This window comes from Cornus florida, unplaced genomic scaffold (assembly GCF_030987335.1).
Source record: "Cornus florida cultivar Cherokee Brave unplaced genomic scaffold, ASM3098733v1 CherokeeBrave_3.0.0_Hap2_Chr11, whole genome shotgun sequence".
Taxonomy (NCBI): domain Eukaryota; kingdom Viridiplantae; phylum Streptophyta; class Magnoliopsida; order Cornales; family Cornaceae; genus Cornus; species Cornus florida.
This window is the reverse complement of record NW_026775581.1, coordinates 93153514-93174202: the sequence shown is the minus strand read 5'-3', so window position 1 is coordinate 93174202 and position 20689 is coordinate 93153514. Positions and strand designations below refer to the sequence as shown.

General features: G+C 33.0%; 2 protein-coding genes across 4 annotated transcripts; both read right to left on the bottom strand.

Annotated features, from left to right (window-relative positions):
• Positions 1–1402: 1402 nt before the first annotated feature.
• On the bottom strand, positions 1403–6375 carry LOC132284835 (transcription factor EGL1-like). 2 transcript variants are annotated; one of them, XM_059786970.1, is made up of 8 exons: positions 5592–6375; positions 4776–5030; positions 4046–4142; positions 3820–3834; positions 3395–3451; positions 2436–3290; positions 1916–2359; positions 1403–1670 (listed from the first exon to the last, which is right to left on the bottom strand). In XM_059786970.1, exons 1-8 carry the CDS (start codon positions 5714–5716, stop codon positions 1599–1601), a joined length of 1920 nt encoding a protein of 639 aa, XP_059642953.1. In that variant the 5' UTR covers positions 5717–6375; the 3' UTR covers positions 1403–1598. The 2 variants fall into 2 exon arrangements, with proteins under 2 accessions (XP_059642953.1, XP_059642952.1); XM_059786969.1 differs by having other exon boundaries at positions 1403–1673; positions 5592–6374.
• A 7204-nt stretch (positions 6376–13579) lies between these two features.
• LOC132285144 (uncharacterized) lies at positions 13580–17624 on the bottom strand. 2 transcript variants are annotated; one of them, XM_059787315.1, is made up of 5 exons: positions 17258–17624; positions 16540–16606; positions 14965–15013; positions 14023–14067; positions 13580–13845 (listed from the first exon to the last, which is right to left on the bottom strand). In XM_059787315.1, the coding sequence occupies exons 1-5, from the start codon at positions 17534–17536 to the stop codon at positions 13839–13841; spliced, it is 447 nt and encodes a 148-aa protein (XP_059643298.1). In that variant the 5' UTR covers positions 17537–17624; the 3' UTR covers positions 13580–13838. The 2 variants fall into 2 exon arrangements, with proteins under 2 accessions (XP_059643298.1, XP_059643296.1); XM_059787313.1 differs by having other exon boundaries at positions 13580–13849; positions 17258–17623.
• Positions 17625–20689: the final 3065 nt, after the last annotated feature.

The window sequence follows — 20689 nt, the reverse complement described above, 5'->3', positions numbered from 1 at the left end:
ACTCGGCCTCTGTGCTCCCTTCCACAAGAGTGAAGAGATGAAGGCCGCTTCCCACGACTGTAATAATAAATTCAGCGTGTTTCAATAAGTGTGATTGTAATAATAAACTCGGCGTGTTTCAATAAGTGTGCTCCATGGATGTTTTTTTTACACCACTTTTTTGTTTTCTTCGACTAGATCTATTTATGTTCGGTTCGTTTTCGGATTATATGGGCAAATCTATTGTTTTCTCCGACTAGATTTCTGGTCTAGGTTGGTTTTGGTTTTTCCCGTCTCAATTTAATCTTTTTCTCCTTAATTTGATCTTGTGCGGGATTTCTTGGGTGTTGGAGCGTCTTGTAATTGTAACTTTGGAACGGTTGCCGTGATAATGGCTAGACCTTTCGGTCTTTCCTGTTTGCTGCGTTCTCCCATGGTGGTTCCGTTTGCAGAGTGTTGAGCTTTGTTTTCTCCACAAATCTGGAACCTGTTCTTCATTTATTTGCTTTGCTTCAAGATTTGTATGTCTTTTTGGCTTGACTTTATGCCCCTGTACTGCCATCTTGCTTTAGGCCTTTGTGCCAAAAAATAAAAAACAAAAGACGTTCATGAATTTCACAAGAAACCATTTTATCAATATCTATTGGTCACTAGTTAGTAGTCCCTTTGAAAAGTCATTTTCTTACTATTATCATTTCTGGAACTACATGCCTGAAGTTGATTTTTGGCTACTAAGATTGGAGACATTAAGTTCGTAAATCAAATTATTTGAGCAGAGTAGAAGGTCTTATATACTGACTTGAGTCTGTATTAACTTCTCTTATCTTGTGTTTAGGAGCATCGAATTGAACTATAATATTGAAATTAGAGTAGATTTAGTTCGACGGAATTAAAGCCTTTACTGAAAAACTCATACTGTCAATCAATAATTGAATCTAGAGAAGTGGTTACTCTATCAATTCGAGCTATAATTTGCACCAAAAAAGGATGCATGAATTGTCGGGAGACAAACCTAATCTATTAAGTTTATCACTAGCCAAACTGAAAAAAAGAAAAATGGCCTTATTATTAATCAAATACTGGGTGATTATGGTAGGTTTTCAGCCTATATTTGTTTATACAATAATAAATTACGTTTTTCTCTGTCCCTTTTTGACTAATCCAAAAACATGTTCTTACTTTGTCTAAAGTGAAATAACCTCACTTTGTCTAAAGAGAAATTGGCTTTACATGTTACCAATCTTATCTTGATTTTAAATAAACTAGTTTTGTGAAGAGATGTTTTGTACACAGCCGACACATATTTCACCCACCACTGTCTTTTTCATATTTAAAATCATTTTAGTTTGCAGACATTTACAAGTTATTATCTTCGTCGAGTGCTTTAAAATGCATCAATAAAAACATATGCTAATCATGGAAGTAAATTAATACATACATATAAATATATATTATAGAAATTTTGTTTATTGGGCTGCTCTAATAGGGAGAGAAATCCCCAAGAACTTGTGTCAACAAATTAGAGATCTAAACAGTGTAACATAATACTACACTATTTTACATTACATCAAATCTAAAAGAGCTCAAACAACCTGCCGTTATCGGTGTAGGAATAATCTCTAACACTGGTCAATAACTCTTTGAAGTGCCTGGCTGATCATCCCTGCTGATGCAGCCGTTGGTCTCTTGAACTGCTGCAGTTTAAGCACACGAATCACAGTTAAAAAGAGTTGGTAGGACTTAAAGATAGTCGGGAACAGAAACCGTACTCAAATTTTAGATGTCAACGATTCTTGAACATAGATTAACTATAGTAATCTTGCTTCTTGCAATGACATGTAAATGAGAGTTTTGAATTGAAATGCACATTGATCGGAGTGTTTCATATGAAATACTCTGTATAGCATTGCTAAAAGGTAGATGATTGAATAAGTACCTTAGATTTAATGGTCATGGTGAGAATACCATCAATGTTGGAAGATTGAACCGAGTGAGAATCTAGGTGAAGGTTGCTTATTGCATCCACGAGTTTGATCAACAAACACTCCCTCCAGGGACACTTGATCTCAGTCAGAACATCCTCCTCAACCATACTGACAGCTACATTATCAGTCGAACTATCATTTAGGAGAACACGATTGATCTCAGGCCCAGCTTCGTCAATGTCACAAGCTTTTCTCTTGTTTATCAAGGGCTTTTTGCCGTTATCAGTTTTGTTGTTGCCATGGCTATCACATGTCCTCTCTGCAGTGTCTTGGGGTTTCCTTCTTGTTATTGCTTCTAACTCCGCGTCCTCTTTACAAGATTCCAACTCTTCCACCCTTCTCTCGAGCTCCTTGAGATATTCTATTGTGTTGTCAAGTACAGAAACTTTATCAACCTGCACAATGGGGAAAAAAAAATGAAAAAGAAGCAGCCAAATAGTTTTTAACTATTGCAGACATAGATTTAACTACCTTGCTAGCAGAAGGAACCAATGACCCAAGAACCAAAAATCTTTCGTTTATTTTTTCCCTTCGCCGCCTCTCTGACAATACATGGGTTTTGTCAGTTTCACCAACCTCTGGTCTCTGTGCTTCATCTCTCCTGCCATTACCTTCTCTAGACTCAACCAAGCAACCACCGTGCAATCGAGCAACTTCAAAGAGTACCTTCTTCAATATTCCTTGTGGAGTTCCACACGAACGCTTCTGACCACCCACCAATCCTTTCTTCCAACTAATAAAGCTGGATTCTTTATTACGATTTTGAAAACATGGTCCCAAAATCAATTGTTGGGAGCTCTTCAGAAGGGTTGAAAGAACACTTTGGTAGTGGATGTTTTCATTTAGAAAATCTAATGAGGTCAGTCTCACCTTGTTATACTCTTGAAGGTTAGGCAAAGAGCCACCACCATTTACTGTCTCTCCTTTCGAAATTGAGACAATCTTATAAGGACTTGCAATGGTTTGAGATATGCAGTCACTGGAATCCATAGAATTGTACACACAATTACTAATTTCTTCATCCATCAATCGGCAGCTTTTTGCCTGAGAAGCGCCGCCCCCACTTAAACCTTCAACCATAAGTGATTCTTCTTCTGCCGGTTGATTCAGCAAAAACCCATTCGAATTGTTACTGGGAGAACAAACTTTTACTTCTTCGCAGTCAACCGGATCAAGATTGGTGTCAAGGATATCATAATCAAGATTTGCACAAACAAGTTCCCTGTCATTTCTGGGATTGTAATCAGGTATTTTGGAAACAATTGGGTGTGGAATCTCCAAGAACGAAGTTTTTATGTACTGAATAAGGTTAGGGTCCTCTAAAACCTTCAAAAGACAATTAAAACAGAGAAATATGACTCGCAGTCAAGAATAAAATGAACCGGATCAAACTCTAAAAAGATTGAACTTGAGTCGGAACACAAACTTACCAGGTCAGTTACCCCCAGCTCAACCACACCCCCTAAAAATGGAAAGCATACCACAGTCTGCAAGGCCAAACAGGACATGTCTTATACGACACAATTCTTGAAAAAACAAACAAACACATACATAATGGTATAATTTAGTAATTTGAAAACCAAATTATTACTCTTTCTACTTTATTTCATTGTAAATTTGTTGTTGGGTGTCAGTGAATCTGATTTCTTAGGCGTTGTTTATCACATACTGTGAACTTAAGGTAATAGTTTTGCTGATGTTTAAAGCCTAACCTTGGAATTTTAGTGTATAATTGACATCGGAATAATATTACGTTTACTTCCTTTGCACATTTTTGTGAAAATTTGTTTCAAAAACAATATTAATTCTGACATTTTAGAGCAATTTATTTTGGGTCAAAGATGAGAAGAAGTACCTGGATAGATGCACTCTGAGGAAGATGGTTGGTGCGACGCCCAGTTTTTTTTTATAACAGAAATAAAACAGAAAGAAATACTCAGTTTTTGCAGTCATTTTCTTATTGTCTTTATGAGTAGAAGATTATGAAGACAATAAACTTGAATCGAGTTCAAAATGATTCAAACTTGAATTTTTTTTAAAAAAAATAAAAACGAAAGAAAGAAAGAAAGAGAAAAACCTACTTTTGCCAGCAGAGAGCGACTGAAAACTTTGCTATCTGCATACTGAGCATTGCATAGCCAGATGGGTTTTCCATTTGCCAATGTCCTTCCTGGCAACCTGAAGAACAATGTAAAAGAAAATTCAACATTAAGTTTTCAACTAAAAATCATGATAAGATATAATATTGATGATAATATATACTATAGATATCAAGAAGTAACACATTAGCGTTGACCATCACAGCAATATCACCAATGAAAATGATAGGAGCAAAAAACTTACACCATATGGTGGTAACAAAATGGTTAATTTGAATGCAGATCTACTTAAAAAGTGGGGTAAGTTTTTTGCTCCAATCATTTTCATGCAATGGCCTTTTACAGTGCACACCCATCACAGTGCAGATAACCTTTTTTTTTTCCCAGAAAGTTCACATTTTTTATTCCTCAGTGTTATGGCAAAATCATGACAGTGCTGCTCTGCACATCATATGCGCACTTTGATTACTGAAAACCAGAAAGACCATAAAAGCATAGATCTGGGCCATGTCCAAAACTTTAAAAAAAAAAAAAAAAAATTATTATTATTATTATTATTATTATTATTATATATATCATCCGAACAAGAAACTCACACAACCATGTCCCCGGGGACTTGGAACTTCACACCTTCTACTTTGGACGGTGAGTAAGTAGGAAAGAAGTTGAAAAGAACGAAATAAGAGGAAGCAAGCATGAGGAGGAAAATTACCCTTGGCCAATATTGAACATGAAGGACATGCAAACCAGGTAATACCACTCTGTATCGGTGAGATCTTCAGGGGACAATGCAGCCGAAGGGCGTCTAACTTGTGTGTTGGTTTCACCGGCGGCGAGAGATTCGTAAAGTTCTCTCAATTGCTCACTCCTCTGCAACCCCAGTTGGTCAGCATTGAATTCCATAGCTTGAACTGTTTTCCTTGTCTTGATGTCCCCGTTGTAGTACCCATCACCCCATTCCAATACCCTAACAAGTAATTAACCATTCACAATCGGTAAAAATGTGTTTATAAAACAAGAAAGTGGTAGTTGTTAAGTTGAAAGAATTTTCCTTTGCATAGTAGGCGAGTAGACCAATTAAAAAACTAAAATATGCAAAAACAAAGAACAGTTCAAAGAAAGAAAGAAAAAAAAAAAAAAAAAAAGTCCCATGAAGCTCAATTGCATTCCCTTTAGCAGATTAAACAAACAACACATCAAAATTGGATCTGGATTATACGAGTTTCAATTGTGCAGTCACCACATTATACTAGATTCCATAGATGAGCAGAAATCCCTTAAACCTCACCCCCTAAAAAATTGAAAAAACAATAATAATAATTCCATTTCAAAATAATTTTCCTTGAAAAAAACAGGCTTATTTTCTTGAATTCAAACCTATATTACAAGGATTTAGCAACAACCCATACCCCCTTCTCACCAAGGACAAAAAAAGAAAATATATGGTATTTCAAAATTCTAAAGAGAACTCCTGATGGAAGAAGAGAAGAAAGACAATCGAAAAGAGCAGAGATGGAATGTTTAATACCCTGGTTGTCTTGATGAAATAGACCAGAAGATTGCATAGCTCCACTGAATGCTTCTAACAGCAATAGCTAGCTGCTTCCTTAGGTTTTCTGGCACTCCCTTTAGGTTTTGGTGCCCAGTGGCCATATTCCACCAATTTCTCCCTCAGCTCTCTTTCTCTCTCTCTATATATATCCAAGCATGTGAAAACTCCACCACTTAATCAGATCACAGAACCCACCCTGAGGTACACAATTTTGCTAAAATTACAACCAAGGTACAACCAATAAAACATGTGTTTTGACTTGAATTATTGATTCTAAGGACAGCAGCACTGTTTATTTTGCTAAAACTTTTTTTTTTTTTTTGTTCTTTGAACCAACCAAACACAGCTCTAAACCAATCAGAGGTCTTGCCTTTTAAATTTTATATAGTTAAAAGCTTCAGCAAAGTGACCAATTCAAGAGGGTGTTCCTGGGTAGCTAGTTTCTGTAGCTACAAATGCAAGAAAAGGAGAAATAGAAGCACACTGATAATGATACTTGCGAAGTTTAAAGGCCATCAGTGCACTGTTGGTAGACCAGTAAGTAATAAACAATTTCCTGTTGTGTACAGAATCACAAACTCACCCCCGAAAACATATATATATTATATATAATATATATATATATATAATATTGTGAGTTGAGTTGAGAATTTCACTTGACAGAGCTTTGATGTCAAATAAATAAAGAAAGACATGTTTCATAAATGAGGAGTGAGGAGGTTGGGAACACTGACAATATTTCTTTGTATTTTGCTCTGTTTTGAAAAGGCCACATGATAGAGCTCTCTCTCTCTCTTTGAGGTGCATTTGGTTTTTTTTGGTCCAAAACTCTGGCCCTACAATCAAATCAAAGACACCACCTTTACGTGAAGGTGAATACTGATACTACATCTCTTTGCACCAGGAAAGGAATCAAAATCAAAATAAAAACAATAACAGCTAATTGGTGATTTAAAGTTTTGAATGGGAAACAGATAAGTGCAGTACTACTAAAGTCTCTTTTAAGAGAAAAGCCTTCAAACATGGTAGAGTTTATAGATTTTTGTGGGGATTGCTTTATTAAATCTGCCTATGCTCTTTTAACTGCATTATATATTTTTCTCGGAACCGAGATATAGAGGGTTTTATCTCACTAATTCTAGGAGCTCCCAAAGAATTATTTATACTTGTGAGAGCGTAGTCTCAAAGAATTAGGAATCCAATTTTAAACTTAATGCTTCATGAGTCACCGGATCCAAGTAATTAACGAACTATTATATAATATATTTATATACATGCAAGTATTTAAGTGTGTAATTGTTATTGCAAGAGAAAAGAAGAAATGAAAAATAAAAAATATATATATATTTGTTATTGCACGATAAAAGAAGAAATGAAAAGTAAAAAGTAACAAAAACGAGGAGTTGTTATAAGTGAAGCTCCAAAGGGTAATTGTCTGTGAAGAAGAGGAGAGTTTTATAGACACAGAGTTTTAGAAAGAGAGCAAGGGGTAGTGGACATTAAATGCCGTCCAATGTTCTTTATTGGTGTGGTTTGTTGGAAAATACTCCAATAACAAAGAATCCAAGACTAGTTATTATATCTATTGAAATATATATATATATATATATATATATATATATATATAATATTTATAATGCAGCAAATAGGAAGGAAAGGGTACTGGATGAAAGGAACAAATAGAAGGAAGGGATTGTAGAGAGATGCATGAGATAACACAACTAGCTGTGTGTGTGTGTGGATTTTTTTTTTTTTTTTTTTTTTTTTTTTTTTCAGATTTAAGTGTATTGCTGTTCATGTACAACAAGAATTCTCTTTTTTCTATTATACTTTATTAAATGACTTGTCTTGTCTCTTCTTACATCTAATTTTTTTAAATTATTTTAAATTACTTCATTCTACGATAATTTTGTTAATTTTGAACAATTTCATTGTCTTTTACCTTGTATGTGAACTACTCTTTTCTAGAGTTATCAACCGGCTCGATATTTTCATTCTAGTTACATCAATATGTGTTCGTGTTCTTGTTTCTTTTTAATACCCAACACTATTTTTTGGTATCACATAAAATATAACTAGTATTTCTTCATTTTGTCCATTAATTAATATAATAATCTATTGTATTATTCATGATTCTAAGTATAAAAAATGATTGTCATTGCTATTATAATATTATTACATTCCAAATCTTTATAAAAATTTTGCATCTCATTTTAGTAATTTATAAATCTTTTATTTTTAATTAATGCATTTTCTCCAAATTTTAAAATTTGTTCCCTTATAAATATAACACCACTGTGTCACTGAAGGTGTTTGATTCTCTTTTTCTTTTCTCACTTTTATTCCTATCATAGTACTATATAGCACGATAATCACATTGCATGATATCATGATGAAAGTGTGGAATGGAAGATGTAAAATAATTGGACTGCAGAAAGGGTTTGCCAAAAAAGTTGTGAATAATATCATAATACGACAGGGTTACAGAATATCCCTTTCCATGTTTGTCCCTTCGCAAGGTAAAGCCCTGTGACGGTGTAAGGAATTTTTCACCAAAACTATTATAACTGCCAAGAACCTGCGTCACCGTCATCTTTTCGTGTCTGAATCAACACTGACTTCTTGGCTCGACTAGCTTCCATCCAACTCGGCTGAAATGTCTTTTTCTTTTTTTGCCCTTTTTTTAAAAAAAGATAACTAAAATTAATAAATTAAAGTAATTGTTTATAAAGGGTGTCATGACTCATATGAATTGAGTGTTAACTTTATTTAATAATTTAAATTTTAGGTCGGATTACGAGACATTTAACCCGTTACGAATTTTGATTGATCGAAACTTTGAGATTTGAAATGGCGGTCAAGCCAGCCGATGAGGACTCAGTCTGCAATCATTCACACGGTTAATATTAGTGTCAAACTTAATTCGTAATTTGGTGTCACCAAAAATTACCTAATTGAGAGACGTAGTGGATTCAATGAATGAAAATGTGAGATTATAGTTTTTTTTTTGTTTTTTTTATTTATCTTTTAACTGCAAAACTTATGATAATAATTATGATAGAGACATTGTAAGAATGGATTTAAGTTTTTGAGTATGAACTAAACATTGGATTCATGGCACGCAAAAGAATTTTATCTGCAAAACTTATGATAGTAATTATGATAGAGACATTGTAAGAATGGATTTAAGTTTTTGAGTATGCACTAAACATTGAATTCATGGCACGCAAAAGAATTTAGGAGGAGTGGGTGAGAAAATTCACACTTTCATCTCCAGCTACTAAGATTTCTTCCAACTTTAATGATGGAATAATTAATTTAAATTTGACTTCTTTGTTATATTAGTGACGCAATTTATTAAAAGCCAAACATGTATCGTGAAGTGAATATTTAGTTGTTCACCAAGAAGAGTATATTACATCTTGATTATTGACGTGGACCAATAATATATGAACACATACTCTTTAATTACCAAATCAAATATGTTAGATACATATTCACTAATCAAATCAGAAATGGTAGGTTAATTATTTTCTCTGATTTGGTAATTATTGGTACACACGGTTATAATGGTAGACATTCTGACCAATAAGAGTTTAAGTATTGTCCTACTCAAAATGTATTTTTCTAAAAATAAAGAAAAATTCTATAAACACAATTTTTAATACTATTAACAAGAAAGAAGAAAAACACATAACATTTACTTTCAAAATACTTTTGGAGAACAATAAATCAAACATCGTTTTGACCTTGTCAAAACCCTTTATATATATATATATATATATTGTTTCAAGAAGAAAAGTTGTTACTTTAGTAATTGCACCAAAAGGCAAAGACACCCAACAAACACCCTCAAATTTCAACAATAAATATATTGAATACGTAGTATAATCTAAGCGCAGCCTTGAACCCTAGCTAGGCTGCGCTTAGATTATACTACGTATTCAATATATTTATTGTTACACACTCTTCTTTTTATAATTAAAAACACTCTTATTTTCGTGTTTCTTTTTAATATTGTAAATGTCAAAAAATATTTTAAATATTTGATTTTTTAGAAACCCTAACATATATCAATACAATTTAAACGAGAAGTCATTTACAAAAGGGAAAAATGATGAATAAGGCTTTTCTTGTTAAATATGTGTGTATTTATATCATCATTATTATTGTTGTTGTTTTAATTTCATATGTGTGTATGGAGAAGTGAAAAAACTCGCCATAAATGCCTCAAAGATGTGAAACAACTAAGTGCAATTCGTCATGCGTTTAAAATAGATAAATATATATATATATATAACAGTAAAAGTTTTAATTTTTCTCATAAAACAATACTTTTTGATATTATCTATCATGCTAACCTACAATGTAGAAAAAAACTCTATATAATTCAAACGTTAATCAAATCATACCAGTGGGTGATGGACTAACTCCAAAAAGAGTCACTTTCGAAGTAATGAACTTGCTACCAAAACATTACAATAATAAATAGTACAAATATTTTGCTCGACCCTCCTTTAGAATATATTAATTTTCGTTTGTGGACTCTGCCTTTTGAATTGATGGATCTTCAAAAGGCTAGTGAACCGTCCAGGTGCACATCCTAGCCAAACTATAGGCCTTAGTGGCCACTACGACACCATTCACATCAACCGTACGACTCACCGACTAATTCTATTTTTACAATAATTTAGATATAGAGATAAGATTTGTAGTTTGAAAAAAATTTAAAATATTGTAACAGCGTTACGGATAGCTCATAGATTAAAATCATTAAATATTGATTCGTAATTACAGTTACAAAGAAGAATTAGTTGCTGTTCCAAAATTGTAAAAAAATTCCTCCTACAATATATTTATGATATAACCATTCAAAATATATATATATATATATATATATATATATATATATATATATTTATGATATATTTTTTTTTGTCCCAAAAAGAAAATGTTCGTATTTGTTTTGTAAATTATTCCACAACAAACAATATATTTTACATTTTTCATATATATTATTAGAATTTAAAATTTAAATATTCAAAATTTAAAAGGCAAGTTAATAATTTTTCGAAGGACAATATATGACCCACATGTCCCTTGAAGTTTTCAACTTTTTAAAATGAATATTTTTTTTAAGTTGAGAGTATAATGTTCTAAAATGTGGCTGAAAGTTACCTAATAACATGTAAACAAAGAAAGAATCAAATCACATGTTTTTGTTTTTTTTTTTGGTTTTTTTTTCAACTTTCACATCTTTTAATAGAACCTCGTGAAGGGACTAATTATTTCGTTGATTCAGATATCAAAACATCTAGTCTACGCATACTCCAAAAAAAAAAAAAAAAAAAAAAAAAAAAAAACAAAACAAAACAAAAAAAACAAAAAAGTCTACGCATGCTATTAAGGACGGGTACCCATGACTAGAATTATTACTTTAGTGGGATTAATTATGTCCCGGAAGTATAGGCGCCGAACAAGGTTAGTTTGGTATTTTATCAGCTAACGGCTGAGAACCCGTCCTAATAAGTAGCCGACTGAGCTGAGAATGTTTAAATATTTTTAAAAAAAAAATTAAGGGTGGGGACTACATTAGTATATATAATTAATAATTAATAATTATTGTTTTCATTCCTAAACATTTGGTATATTCGGGGCTACTTAACAGTCAAGCCACTCTATGACACATGTAAGGCGGCTGATGGAGGATCACAGGTCATCTTCAAAACACGTCGCTCGTGGGCTCCACTTATCTCATCACTCATTTTGTTTTTTTCAACCAATGTGTTGTACTTAATGTCAATCCTTTTTTCTTTTATTTTAATCAATTAGGACCTCTTTTTTTTTTTTTTTTTTTTTTTTTGCTAGAAAGTTAGTATTTGACTAATTTTCATTAAGTTGAACTCTTTTCTACAAAATTTGGTATTTTTCTAGCTAAATTAATTATAAAAAAATTCATTGAGCTCTCGATTGAATTTTTAGTCATTTTGGTAGCACGTTTTCTAAACATTAATAATGGAGCAAGCCTGACTTGGAATTGATTGATATGTTGATTGTAGCTTGTGCTAATATGAAAAATTAATGAAACAAAATAAAATACAAGTGTGGTTACTTAAAGTCAAAATGAGTAGTTACATTAAATACGAAACAAACAATGCATGAATGTGCATGAAGTCGTGAAATCCATTTAACGGGGTTAGATTACGTGAAAAAGATGGAGCACTTGGAAGGCACGAGATCAAGTGGGACCAAATGTATGACGTTTCACATCTTATCACTGTCATTGATATTTTTGAACAGGCTTGATTGAGTGGATTTGAATTTCCATCTCCATGATTGCATCCGATTAAGTACGGTACAAAGACAGCCCTAGTTAGTTTTTTAGTCTGTCATTTCAATGTCACAATTAAATTCTACTAATTAACACTAACCTTATACTACGTATATAACATACTCATCCCCACTGTTTCATTTGACTATTAATGTAATTGGGTGATTTTGATATAACACTGGCTTCTACTTTAATTGCCACGTGGACAGTAAATTTAAATATTCTCAAGTAGTCTGCTATACCAACTCATTAATTTAACTTTTTTTTCTTAGGATTTTTTTACACGACAATTCCGTTTTAATTCCACCGGGGTGAACTTTCATAATTTGATTAACGAATTTTAAAATTTATTAAATAATTTATTTGACTTTTCACACATTTTGAAACATTACTACGGTCTTAATTTAGTGATTAAATAAAAAAAATTATGTCTTGTTATGAGAAGACTCACAATAGTATTACTTTTAATTAATTAATTATTCTATAATTATATATATATACATATACACTATATATAATAGTGAAACTAAGAAGGATCATTAGTTCAGATGGCACCATCACTATCGCCACTTAGACGATTTGATAAAATACCATAATGTATGTAACTTGTAGTCCATTGCTCGAAAGAAACTTTAATTTGAATTTCGTGGTCCATTGCGCAATCATGTAGTATAATAATAATTTACTTAAATTGCCTTTGCCACACAAACATCCTATATGATTTTTATATCATGTGTTTCATGGAACTCCTACTCAATCTATTCCGTCACGTGGGTCCCTCCCCATGATATTTTTATTCTTATTTGCTAAATAAATACTACATAATGTTTTTTTGTTTTTCGATACAGAATTCTAGATGCTGTCGTAAATCATTTTTGGCGTCTCCTTAAAGGTATTGACTGACCTAGGAATGAAGGGGTGTGTATTTGTTTAATAGTTGGTATGTACCTGTCGGATTCGTTGAGCCACATCTATTATTATTATTATTATTATTGTTGGAGTATTAGAATCCAGACAAGCTGCTTGATTGTGTGTGTGAGACAGACGCAATTGGCACCTTAAGAATATTATTACTTGGGTTGCGATTCATTTTTAAAGCTCATCATCTACCTACTTCTTCTATAATTAACCTCGCCAACCAACTTATCTACTTTATATATCACACGTAGTAGCTTTCACAACATAAACCTATTGTTTTTCTCAAATTTAATGTGTTTAAAGGCTCTGAGAATAGGTAGAACAACCGTATGCAGTAATCAATAGGGACAAAAACATGTTTTACTGCAAAAATAGCAAATACATGTGTTTGTTCCAAAGTTCAAACAAACGTGCAGAAATCTAAATATAATCACACGGGCTTCACACCAGTGCTTTTCACATTAATTACCAAATTAATAAATCATCTATCTATATTGTGGTTCCTTATGCCTTCCTTAGTTCCTTTACCTGAAGACACATTTCAATAAGTCACAACTCTTTTCTATATTTGAATCTCTTGGCCAAGATTATGTATTACTTTTGAGAAGAAAAATAAATAAATAAATAAATAAATTATGGATGAATATTTAGAACACCTTACCCATACTGCAAATGATTCACAAGCACAGCTAAAGTGGAACAAGAAGCAAGCAAGTGTAAGAAAGAACTCAAAATAACCATTGAACTAGAAAGGTCAAACATCCCCTTGTTAGTTCCAAGCCAGACAGTTCAACAGGTAATGGTATCACCCATAACAAACGTTAAATGAATATCCAAGTTAAATCAGCATAAAACATGTACAGAAGAACATTGAATTATTAAACATCATTATCGACCCACAGTATATCGAGTAGATCATCATGGCAGACGGAGGAGTCTGTTTACAGCTGAATCCAGAGTATCAACATTCCTCCTCAAGACCTTTCTTCACAATCGTCAAGGAAGCAAAACAAAGGCCCAATTCATCAAAATAGCTGTATGGAGGGTTCTAAGATTTAAGTTTATGATATTAGCTGTTCAAATGATAAGGATTGTAAACAGTAGACACATACCCAAAAAGCGAGTGTGTGTGTGTAACATGAATAATAAAAAGGATACAGCTGCATGGCTAGACTGTCAACGCCTTTCATTTCCTCGTTCAATCTGAAGCAAATATATTCAAGAAATAAGAATGAGCACTGGAAGATAAAAGTAGAAAAAAGATGCCTTGTTGGGGAAAATGGGTAAAAATGATGACACATAATAAATATCATCTCAAGGATTCTCTCATTCTAGCATACAAACTCTGCCAAACAAAATGATTTGGAATGATTTGGGACAGCCGAAACCCTGAATCTGCTACGGCCAGCTACAGCAGAAACAGATTATTCCTCCGTCCAGGGTTAAAAAAAAAAAAAGGTTTTTACTATGCATAAAGCATCCTTTTCTAATTTTCTAATTTCAAATTAACCTCAACCAGTTCCTCTATTCAGCTCTATGTAAGGCCATAACTTCAACCAACCCACATGCCATCATATCTCCCCCTGTTGATCTCAGTCCATATTAATTTAGGCCCTCAATGTGTTGCCCCTAGTGAGTGATCAGTCTTCACTGCAAATGGCCAGACCATCTTAGTCGATTTTTCCCATTCTCTCTCGTATCAAATTGACCTCCTTTATAAATTTTCTTCGTCCACCTCTGAGCTATAGCTGTGGACAGTATATATAACTATTAAAGATTCTTTCATCCAATCATCTTAGTAAATTTATATTTAAAAAATCAATTTCTTTCCATTAAATTTTCGTGCCAAAATTAATAATTATATAAAAACAGGAAAGATTGATAAATAAAATACACAAAATTAAACAATTAGCAGACACTAACAAAAATAAGAATGCCCCCTTAGTTCTATCTTCTATTTCTGTAATTTCCCCATAAATGCAACTATAACAGAGCACCACATTTTATTTTGAAATAAACTTTAAAAACACATGGAAATACTTAAAGGTCAGATGAATAAGCGTTTCTCATAACAGCAAAGTTTAAAATTAAAATATATACCTGAGACACGAATTTATATAACGATTTCCCTTTGTCGTTGCATCAAGTGCTGTAATGTGAGAAGAAAAAAAGGACACAATTTCAGAACATCAATTTTATAATCAACTTAGAAATCCATGGAATAACTCCATAAGTATTTGGTAATGTGATATTTATAGGAAGAAATTATCAAAAGGGTTTCTTTGGAGGGAGTGTGGGGGTACAGTCCGATGAGAGAGGGAAAAAAATCAAGAAAATAAATTATTGTTAATATAAAAAAATAAAACAAACTACCCTTCCAGCATTGCAAATTGTAACTATCATAAGTTTTTCTTTTTTGCTAAGTACAGACCAATAAGTAAAAGGTGAAAACATTAGACAAGGCCTTGGAACCTCTGAAGCTGAAAGAAGAGGCCAAAGGTAAAAGGCTAAGGCCTGATACCTATTTTTCAAAATTTAGATAAATGGATTATTTATTTATTTCTTTAATTTTTGGGTAAGAAAGCAATACACCACAGATAAGTGAAGATTGAGGGATATTCCATCTCTTCAAGTCAATAACAATCATTTAGTTTTTTTTTTTTTAATTTATTTTTTATTTTATATATATATATTTGATATGTTGTTTTATTTATTTATTTATATATATATACAAGGATAATCATTTAGTGCTAAAAGGCAAAGGAGATAATATAAAAACTGGAACATCTAAGAATATCGATTAAGATTAAAGAAGTCGGACGAAAGTATGAAACTACATCATAAGTAACGGTGTTAAATCCCTTCAAATAAAAGTTGGATGAAGCACCCCTAACAAGTCATATCACCCCTAATCTTGAGTTTTAAGTAACACAACATGTCTATTCTACAGAGCTTTTTTGTAAAGCCATTCTAATTAAGGCCTTAGTCTAGTTGACCAAATTGGAAAACTTTGATTAGAAGCATAGAGTCGATACAGGATACTTGTCCTACACCTACTATCAGACTCTTTAACTAAAACAAATCTTTCACCCAACAGAAGAGAAGAAGACATAGTAGGTAGAATATTGTTTGATTGGCATCTTGAAAAAACTACTTGATTTTGATAGCAAAAGTAAAAGGCAGTTTTGCTCCCAAAATAAGAATAAGTACTTTGAAATGACATCCAATATTGCAACACACACATTAATCACATTACTATTATATCATGAATGACTAACCTATGTTGGACATGCTTTATTACATGGTTCTTTCATTTACTCTAAGATGTAAATAAATTAAACGCTCAAAGAATGTGGTTGTGTCACTATGTCCCGATGATTCAAGGATAAAACAAATCTCACAGAGTCACAATTAGCAATGCACCCATGCTTGAGTCCATGTGGTGTAGCTCTTCACTTATTCCTAACTTGAGAAGGAATACATCTTGTTTCATATTGTTTGCCTTGAAAAGGACTGCCAAATTGGTGACCAATATCATTGATGGAAATGAGACACAGATGGCTCTCAGCCAATCATCCTTATTTAACATTCATATCATGACTACCTTAACATGTTTGTGTCTACTGGGGGAAAAAAAAAAAAGCATGATATGGTCCACAGGAATCTTTCACTTACCACATTCTTGAAGGCGCCCCGCTGCATCACTGAAGCAATGCATATGATCAACCGAACTGCTAGTAACCTACAATGTTCATCAGCCAGAGAAATCAATAAGTAAAAGAACTCGATCATAACAAATTAAATTCCCATCTTCATCTTAGAAAAACATCCTATTAGGACCAAGTCATATGATTCATAGTTTCTCGAAATGAGATAAATCTTCTTAAATTTGATCGGGCTACAACCCCTAATAATGTTTAACAAAATGGGTATGTTGCCACATTCACTTCCCCCAAGATAACAAGGTTCTCCACTACTCTCTGTGTGTGTGTGTGTATATATAATTTGTTAATTCACTACTCACTAGCAGTTGCTTTAATTTTTTTACTCTATAATCTAATTCGTCACCATCGTCACTTCAACAATGTCAAACATTCAGACAACAGAATTCTCCAAAAAAATAAAACATAAATTTTAGGTGTATCCCCTGGTATTTGCAAATAGAGATAGTAGTCAAATAAAATGAAAGCAAAAATAAATACTCCTTTTCCCTAGAAAATACTTTCCTACGAAACAAACAAAGGTCATTTTTATACCAGAAAAAACATTGATGTGGGATTGTATGTTCTCTTTCAGAAAAACACAGACCCACAATACAAATTAAATGATTACACCAAATCAACTAAATTGAAGAAGATATGAAGTAGAAAAATCGAAGTGAAGAGTGAGAGACCTCAGAGAGGGCCAAACGGAGAGAAGCGAAGAGAGTGGTGAAGCTCTCGGCAATCGCCACGGAGTCCCTCTCGACCACTTTGAGCGCTCCCAGAATCTCTTTCTGACCAAATTTCGAGGGTTTCGATTCACCAGCTCCATTATCTTCTTCTTGATCTTCCTGAGAATTCTGGTCACGCGTTGTTGATTGCTGATTTGTTTCAGTATCTGAAATTAGGGTGTCTGAGGAGATCGTTGTTGTTGTTTGAGCTTTGTGTGCGCCTCCTTCTTGTGCTTCCATTTTCAGGTGGTGCTTCTAAGGTCACACCAGTTGGCTGCGAATTTGATCGTGACTCTATGACCGATTTATGTTTGAAAACAGTCCGAGCCCTTAACCGGGTTCAATTATTGGCCCGAATACTGAAATAGAAGTTATTTATTTTTTTTAAAAGCAATAATTGGATACAGGTGATGAAAAATTTACAAAAAATATATATACTACTGAGGACATTGATTATTATTATTAGGTGATTTCTCTCTCTCTCTCTCTCTCAACCTACCTAAAGTAGTGCCCCTTGAATTATTTAAAAAGTGTAATTTAAGAACAAAATCAAAATTTCTCGTCACCAGAGATATTAGATCATCAAATTACCCATGACCCTTGTTTGATTGCAAAAAACCTCTTAACTATTGTCTTTTGCCAAAACAAAATCCTAGACTACAAACAACTCCTTTAAACTACTGATTTATTGTAACTAAGGATATGCCCATCACAAAAAATAATTTTATCCACTATTATTAAATTAGTCATTTCTTATTAAATTATCTTTATTATCCTTTTCCTTATCTAAAATATTAATTAGACCATTTATCTTAAAATTTTCTTTTTTAAATTTACCTTAATTTTATTATTTATATCAATTTATCATAACAATAGGAAAAAAATAAAAATACAGTGTTGTAACTTCTATCAAATTTAGCCATTTTCTACAATGATTATCTTATTGTTAAAAAAAAATTCGTATATATTTTATGAAAAAAATGTATCAAGTGTAATTCAATAAGAAATGACATTATGACCATTTAACAAAAAATGTGATAATTCATGGGACGTTATGACAAAATATAGTTCAGGGAGATTATTTGTAAATTTGGACATAGTTTAGGAGTTATTTGCACTTTACCCTTATATATTTTAATGGTAACAAGGATACAATTGTCATTTTCAAATTACAGGGTCTAATCTGAAAAAACAAACGGAATAGTGACACCGGGTGTTTTTTTGCAAAAAATCAAATAATTTAGAGGATTGAGGCTCCGTTTGTTTAGACGTAAAATATTTTTCAGAAAATATTTTTTTATTTTCGGGTGTTCGGTTGTCATAAAATATTTACGAAGAAAAAAAATATTAAAATTTAACAAAAATAATTTATCCATCAATTTTTGACAAGTTATTTTATATGTCCCACCCGATGGACTCTACCTCAATTTTGACGTAAACATTTGTCAAACACCGACAAAGTAAAAATAAAATAATATTTAATCTAAAAAAATATATTTTAGTTCTAAACAAAAGGGACACTATAAAAATTGATTGAGAGACAGATAGAGTAAAAATTAGGAGATTTATTACACTTTACCCTTCTTATTATTACTTTTTATATATTTGAAGTTACACGTGCAAAAATACTGACTCATTTATCCGCAACCTATTAGTGGCAGGACCTTTGAACACAACATGTTGTTGGTAGGACCTTTGAAGTATCATCAACCTTCCTCTTTAAAGATAATAGATAATGTGATTGGGATTTCGGGCACAGGCCCTTCAATTGGATATGATGAAAATTAAGGGCAGAGTTCCTTCAATAGGACATGATGAAAATTGATCCATTTGAACCAAAAATAAATAAATAAATAAATAGTGAATATTGCTGTTAGTTATACTCGAGTATTCACAAAAACAAATATTTTGAAAACAAAATAAAATGACTGAGTGCTTTCTAATTCCGACTTAGTAATACGAAAGAGGGAATTGAATCATGTTTTTTTTTTTTTTCGAAAATAAAACACTAACATTCCAAAGGAGACAAAACAAAGTGAGAGAGAAGAGCCTTTAATAACTGAGGATTATATGCTCCACTTTAAATCACCACATTTGATTTTAGAAGCATTTTTACTCAACGGATGAGCAATAGAATTTCCTTCACGAGGAACCCAAACACAACTTAAGTATAACACAAATGTCATTGAACACCACTTTCAAAGCATCCGTCGAAACATGCAACTCCATAACCAGAAGACAATGTCCTTCCATAGCCACATTGTGGTAACCTCATTGATTGAGCAAAACCAAAGACTCTCACAACACCAAGCTCTCCGCCATAGACGGGCTACAAACATTTTCAAAGAACATTGTAGCAATCTTAATGGGGAAGCCTAAATGATTACGTAGGACCATGCCACCTCCACAAGACCTTATGGAAAGGTTAAAAGAAGCATCAAAATTAAGTTTAAAACAACCGATGGCTGCCCTTCCACCTCGACGGAGATGGCAAAATAGACACCAATGGAGATGCCAAGAACTTGGGATAATTATCAACTGCCTGTAAATCTTGAAAATCGTGGAACTCTTTCAGGCTAGCCTAATGCGAATCCCATCTCTTTCGATTAAAAACCAAGTCATTACGACACTTCCAAATAGTCCAACAAATGAACGTTGCTGAACCCATGCACTTTACCGAACCTCAGTTTTCGCCCATCACATAAAGAAACCGACCTTGGAGGCCAAAATGAGTGTTTCCGCATAAAAATCCAGTCGAAAAGGACATCGTTTCCAAGCATGTGAAAGGACAAGTACACAGAAGGTGGTCAACCGTTTCCACCTCAACTGCACAAATAGACAGAATGAGACCTCGGGCATCCCACGGATATCTAGCAGCTCATTCGCTGAGATTCTCTCATGAAGGCTCTGGCATAAAAAATAATTGAGTTTTCCTAAGAGCTCGGATTGTCCAAACCTTACGCCACATGAGACCTTTCCCCGCATCAAAACTACTCCCTTCCTCGGGGTAGGTAAAAGATTTTTGGTTCATAAGAGAAATTGCCACGTAATATGCACTCTTCGTTGAGAAACGACCATTATTTGATGCACCCAAAATCTTGCAATCTAATCTTCCCGCTGTACTGCGAGGGATTTATAAAATGAAATAACAGTCACGTCGATTAAAGGTTCGGCAAACCAACTCTAGATTTCATTTGTGTACATCATGGAGAATTAAACCAGCCATTGATGAAAAAGGGGCACCATTTTATTTGGAAAGGACCGATTGATTATGGCTCTGATGTGAATTGTCCTTCTAACAATTCATAGTAGAGCCATCCCCAATACTCCATCCCATACCTCTCTTATGATTAAAAACAGTGGAGAAAACAAAATTAATAGTAAATGTACGAA

What these genes read in the sequence shown, in the direction of transcription:
- LOC132284835 (XM_059786969.1), bottom strand. Translation starts at nt 5,716, where the DNA reads ATGGCCACTGGGCACCAAAACCTAAAGGGAGTGCCAGAAAACCTAAGG. An exon ending in ATTTCATCAAGACAACCAGG is followed by an intron (nt 5,031 to 5,591) that starts GTATTAAACATT and finishes ATTACTTGTTAG; the next exon opens with GGTATTGGAATGGGGTGATG. An exon ending in TGGTTCCTTCTGCTAGCAAG is followed by an intron (nt 2,360 to 2,435) that starts GTAGTTAAATCT and finishes CCCATTGTGCAG; the next exon opens with GTTGATAAAGTTTCTGTACT.
- LOC132285144 (XM_059787313.1), bottom strand. Translation starts at nt 17,536, where the DNA reads ATGGAAGCACAAGAAGGAGGCGCACACAAAGCTCAAACAACAACAACG. An exon ending in TCCGTTTGGCCCTCTCTGAG is followed by an intron (nt 16,607 to 17,257) that starts GTCTCTCACTCT and finishes TGAACATTGTAG; the next exon opens with GTTACTAGCAGTTCGGTTGA. An exon ending in GGGGCGCCTTCAAGAATGTG is followed by an intron (nt 15,014 to 16,539) that starts GTAAGTGAAAGA and finishes CTCACATTACAG; the next exon opens with CACTTGATGCAACGACAAAG.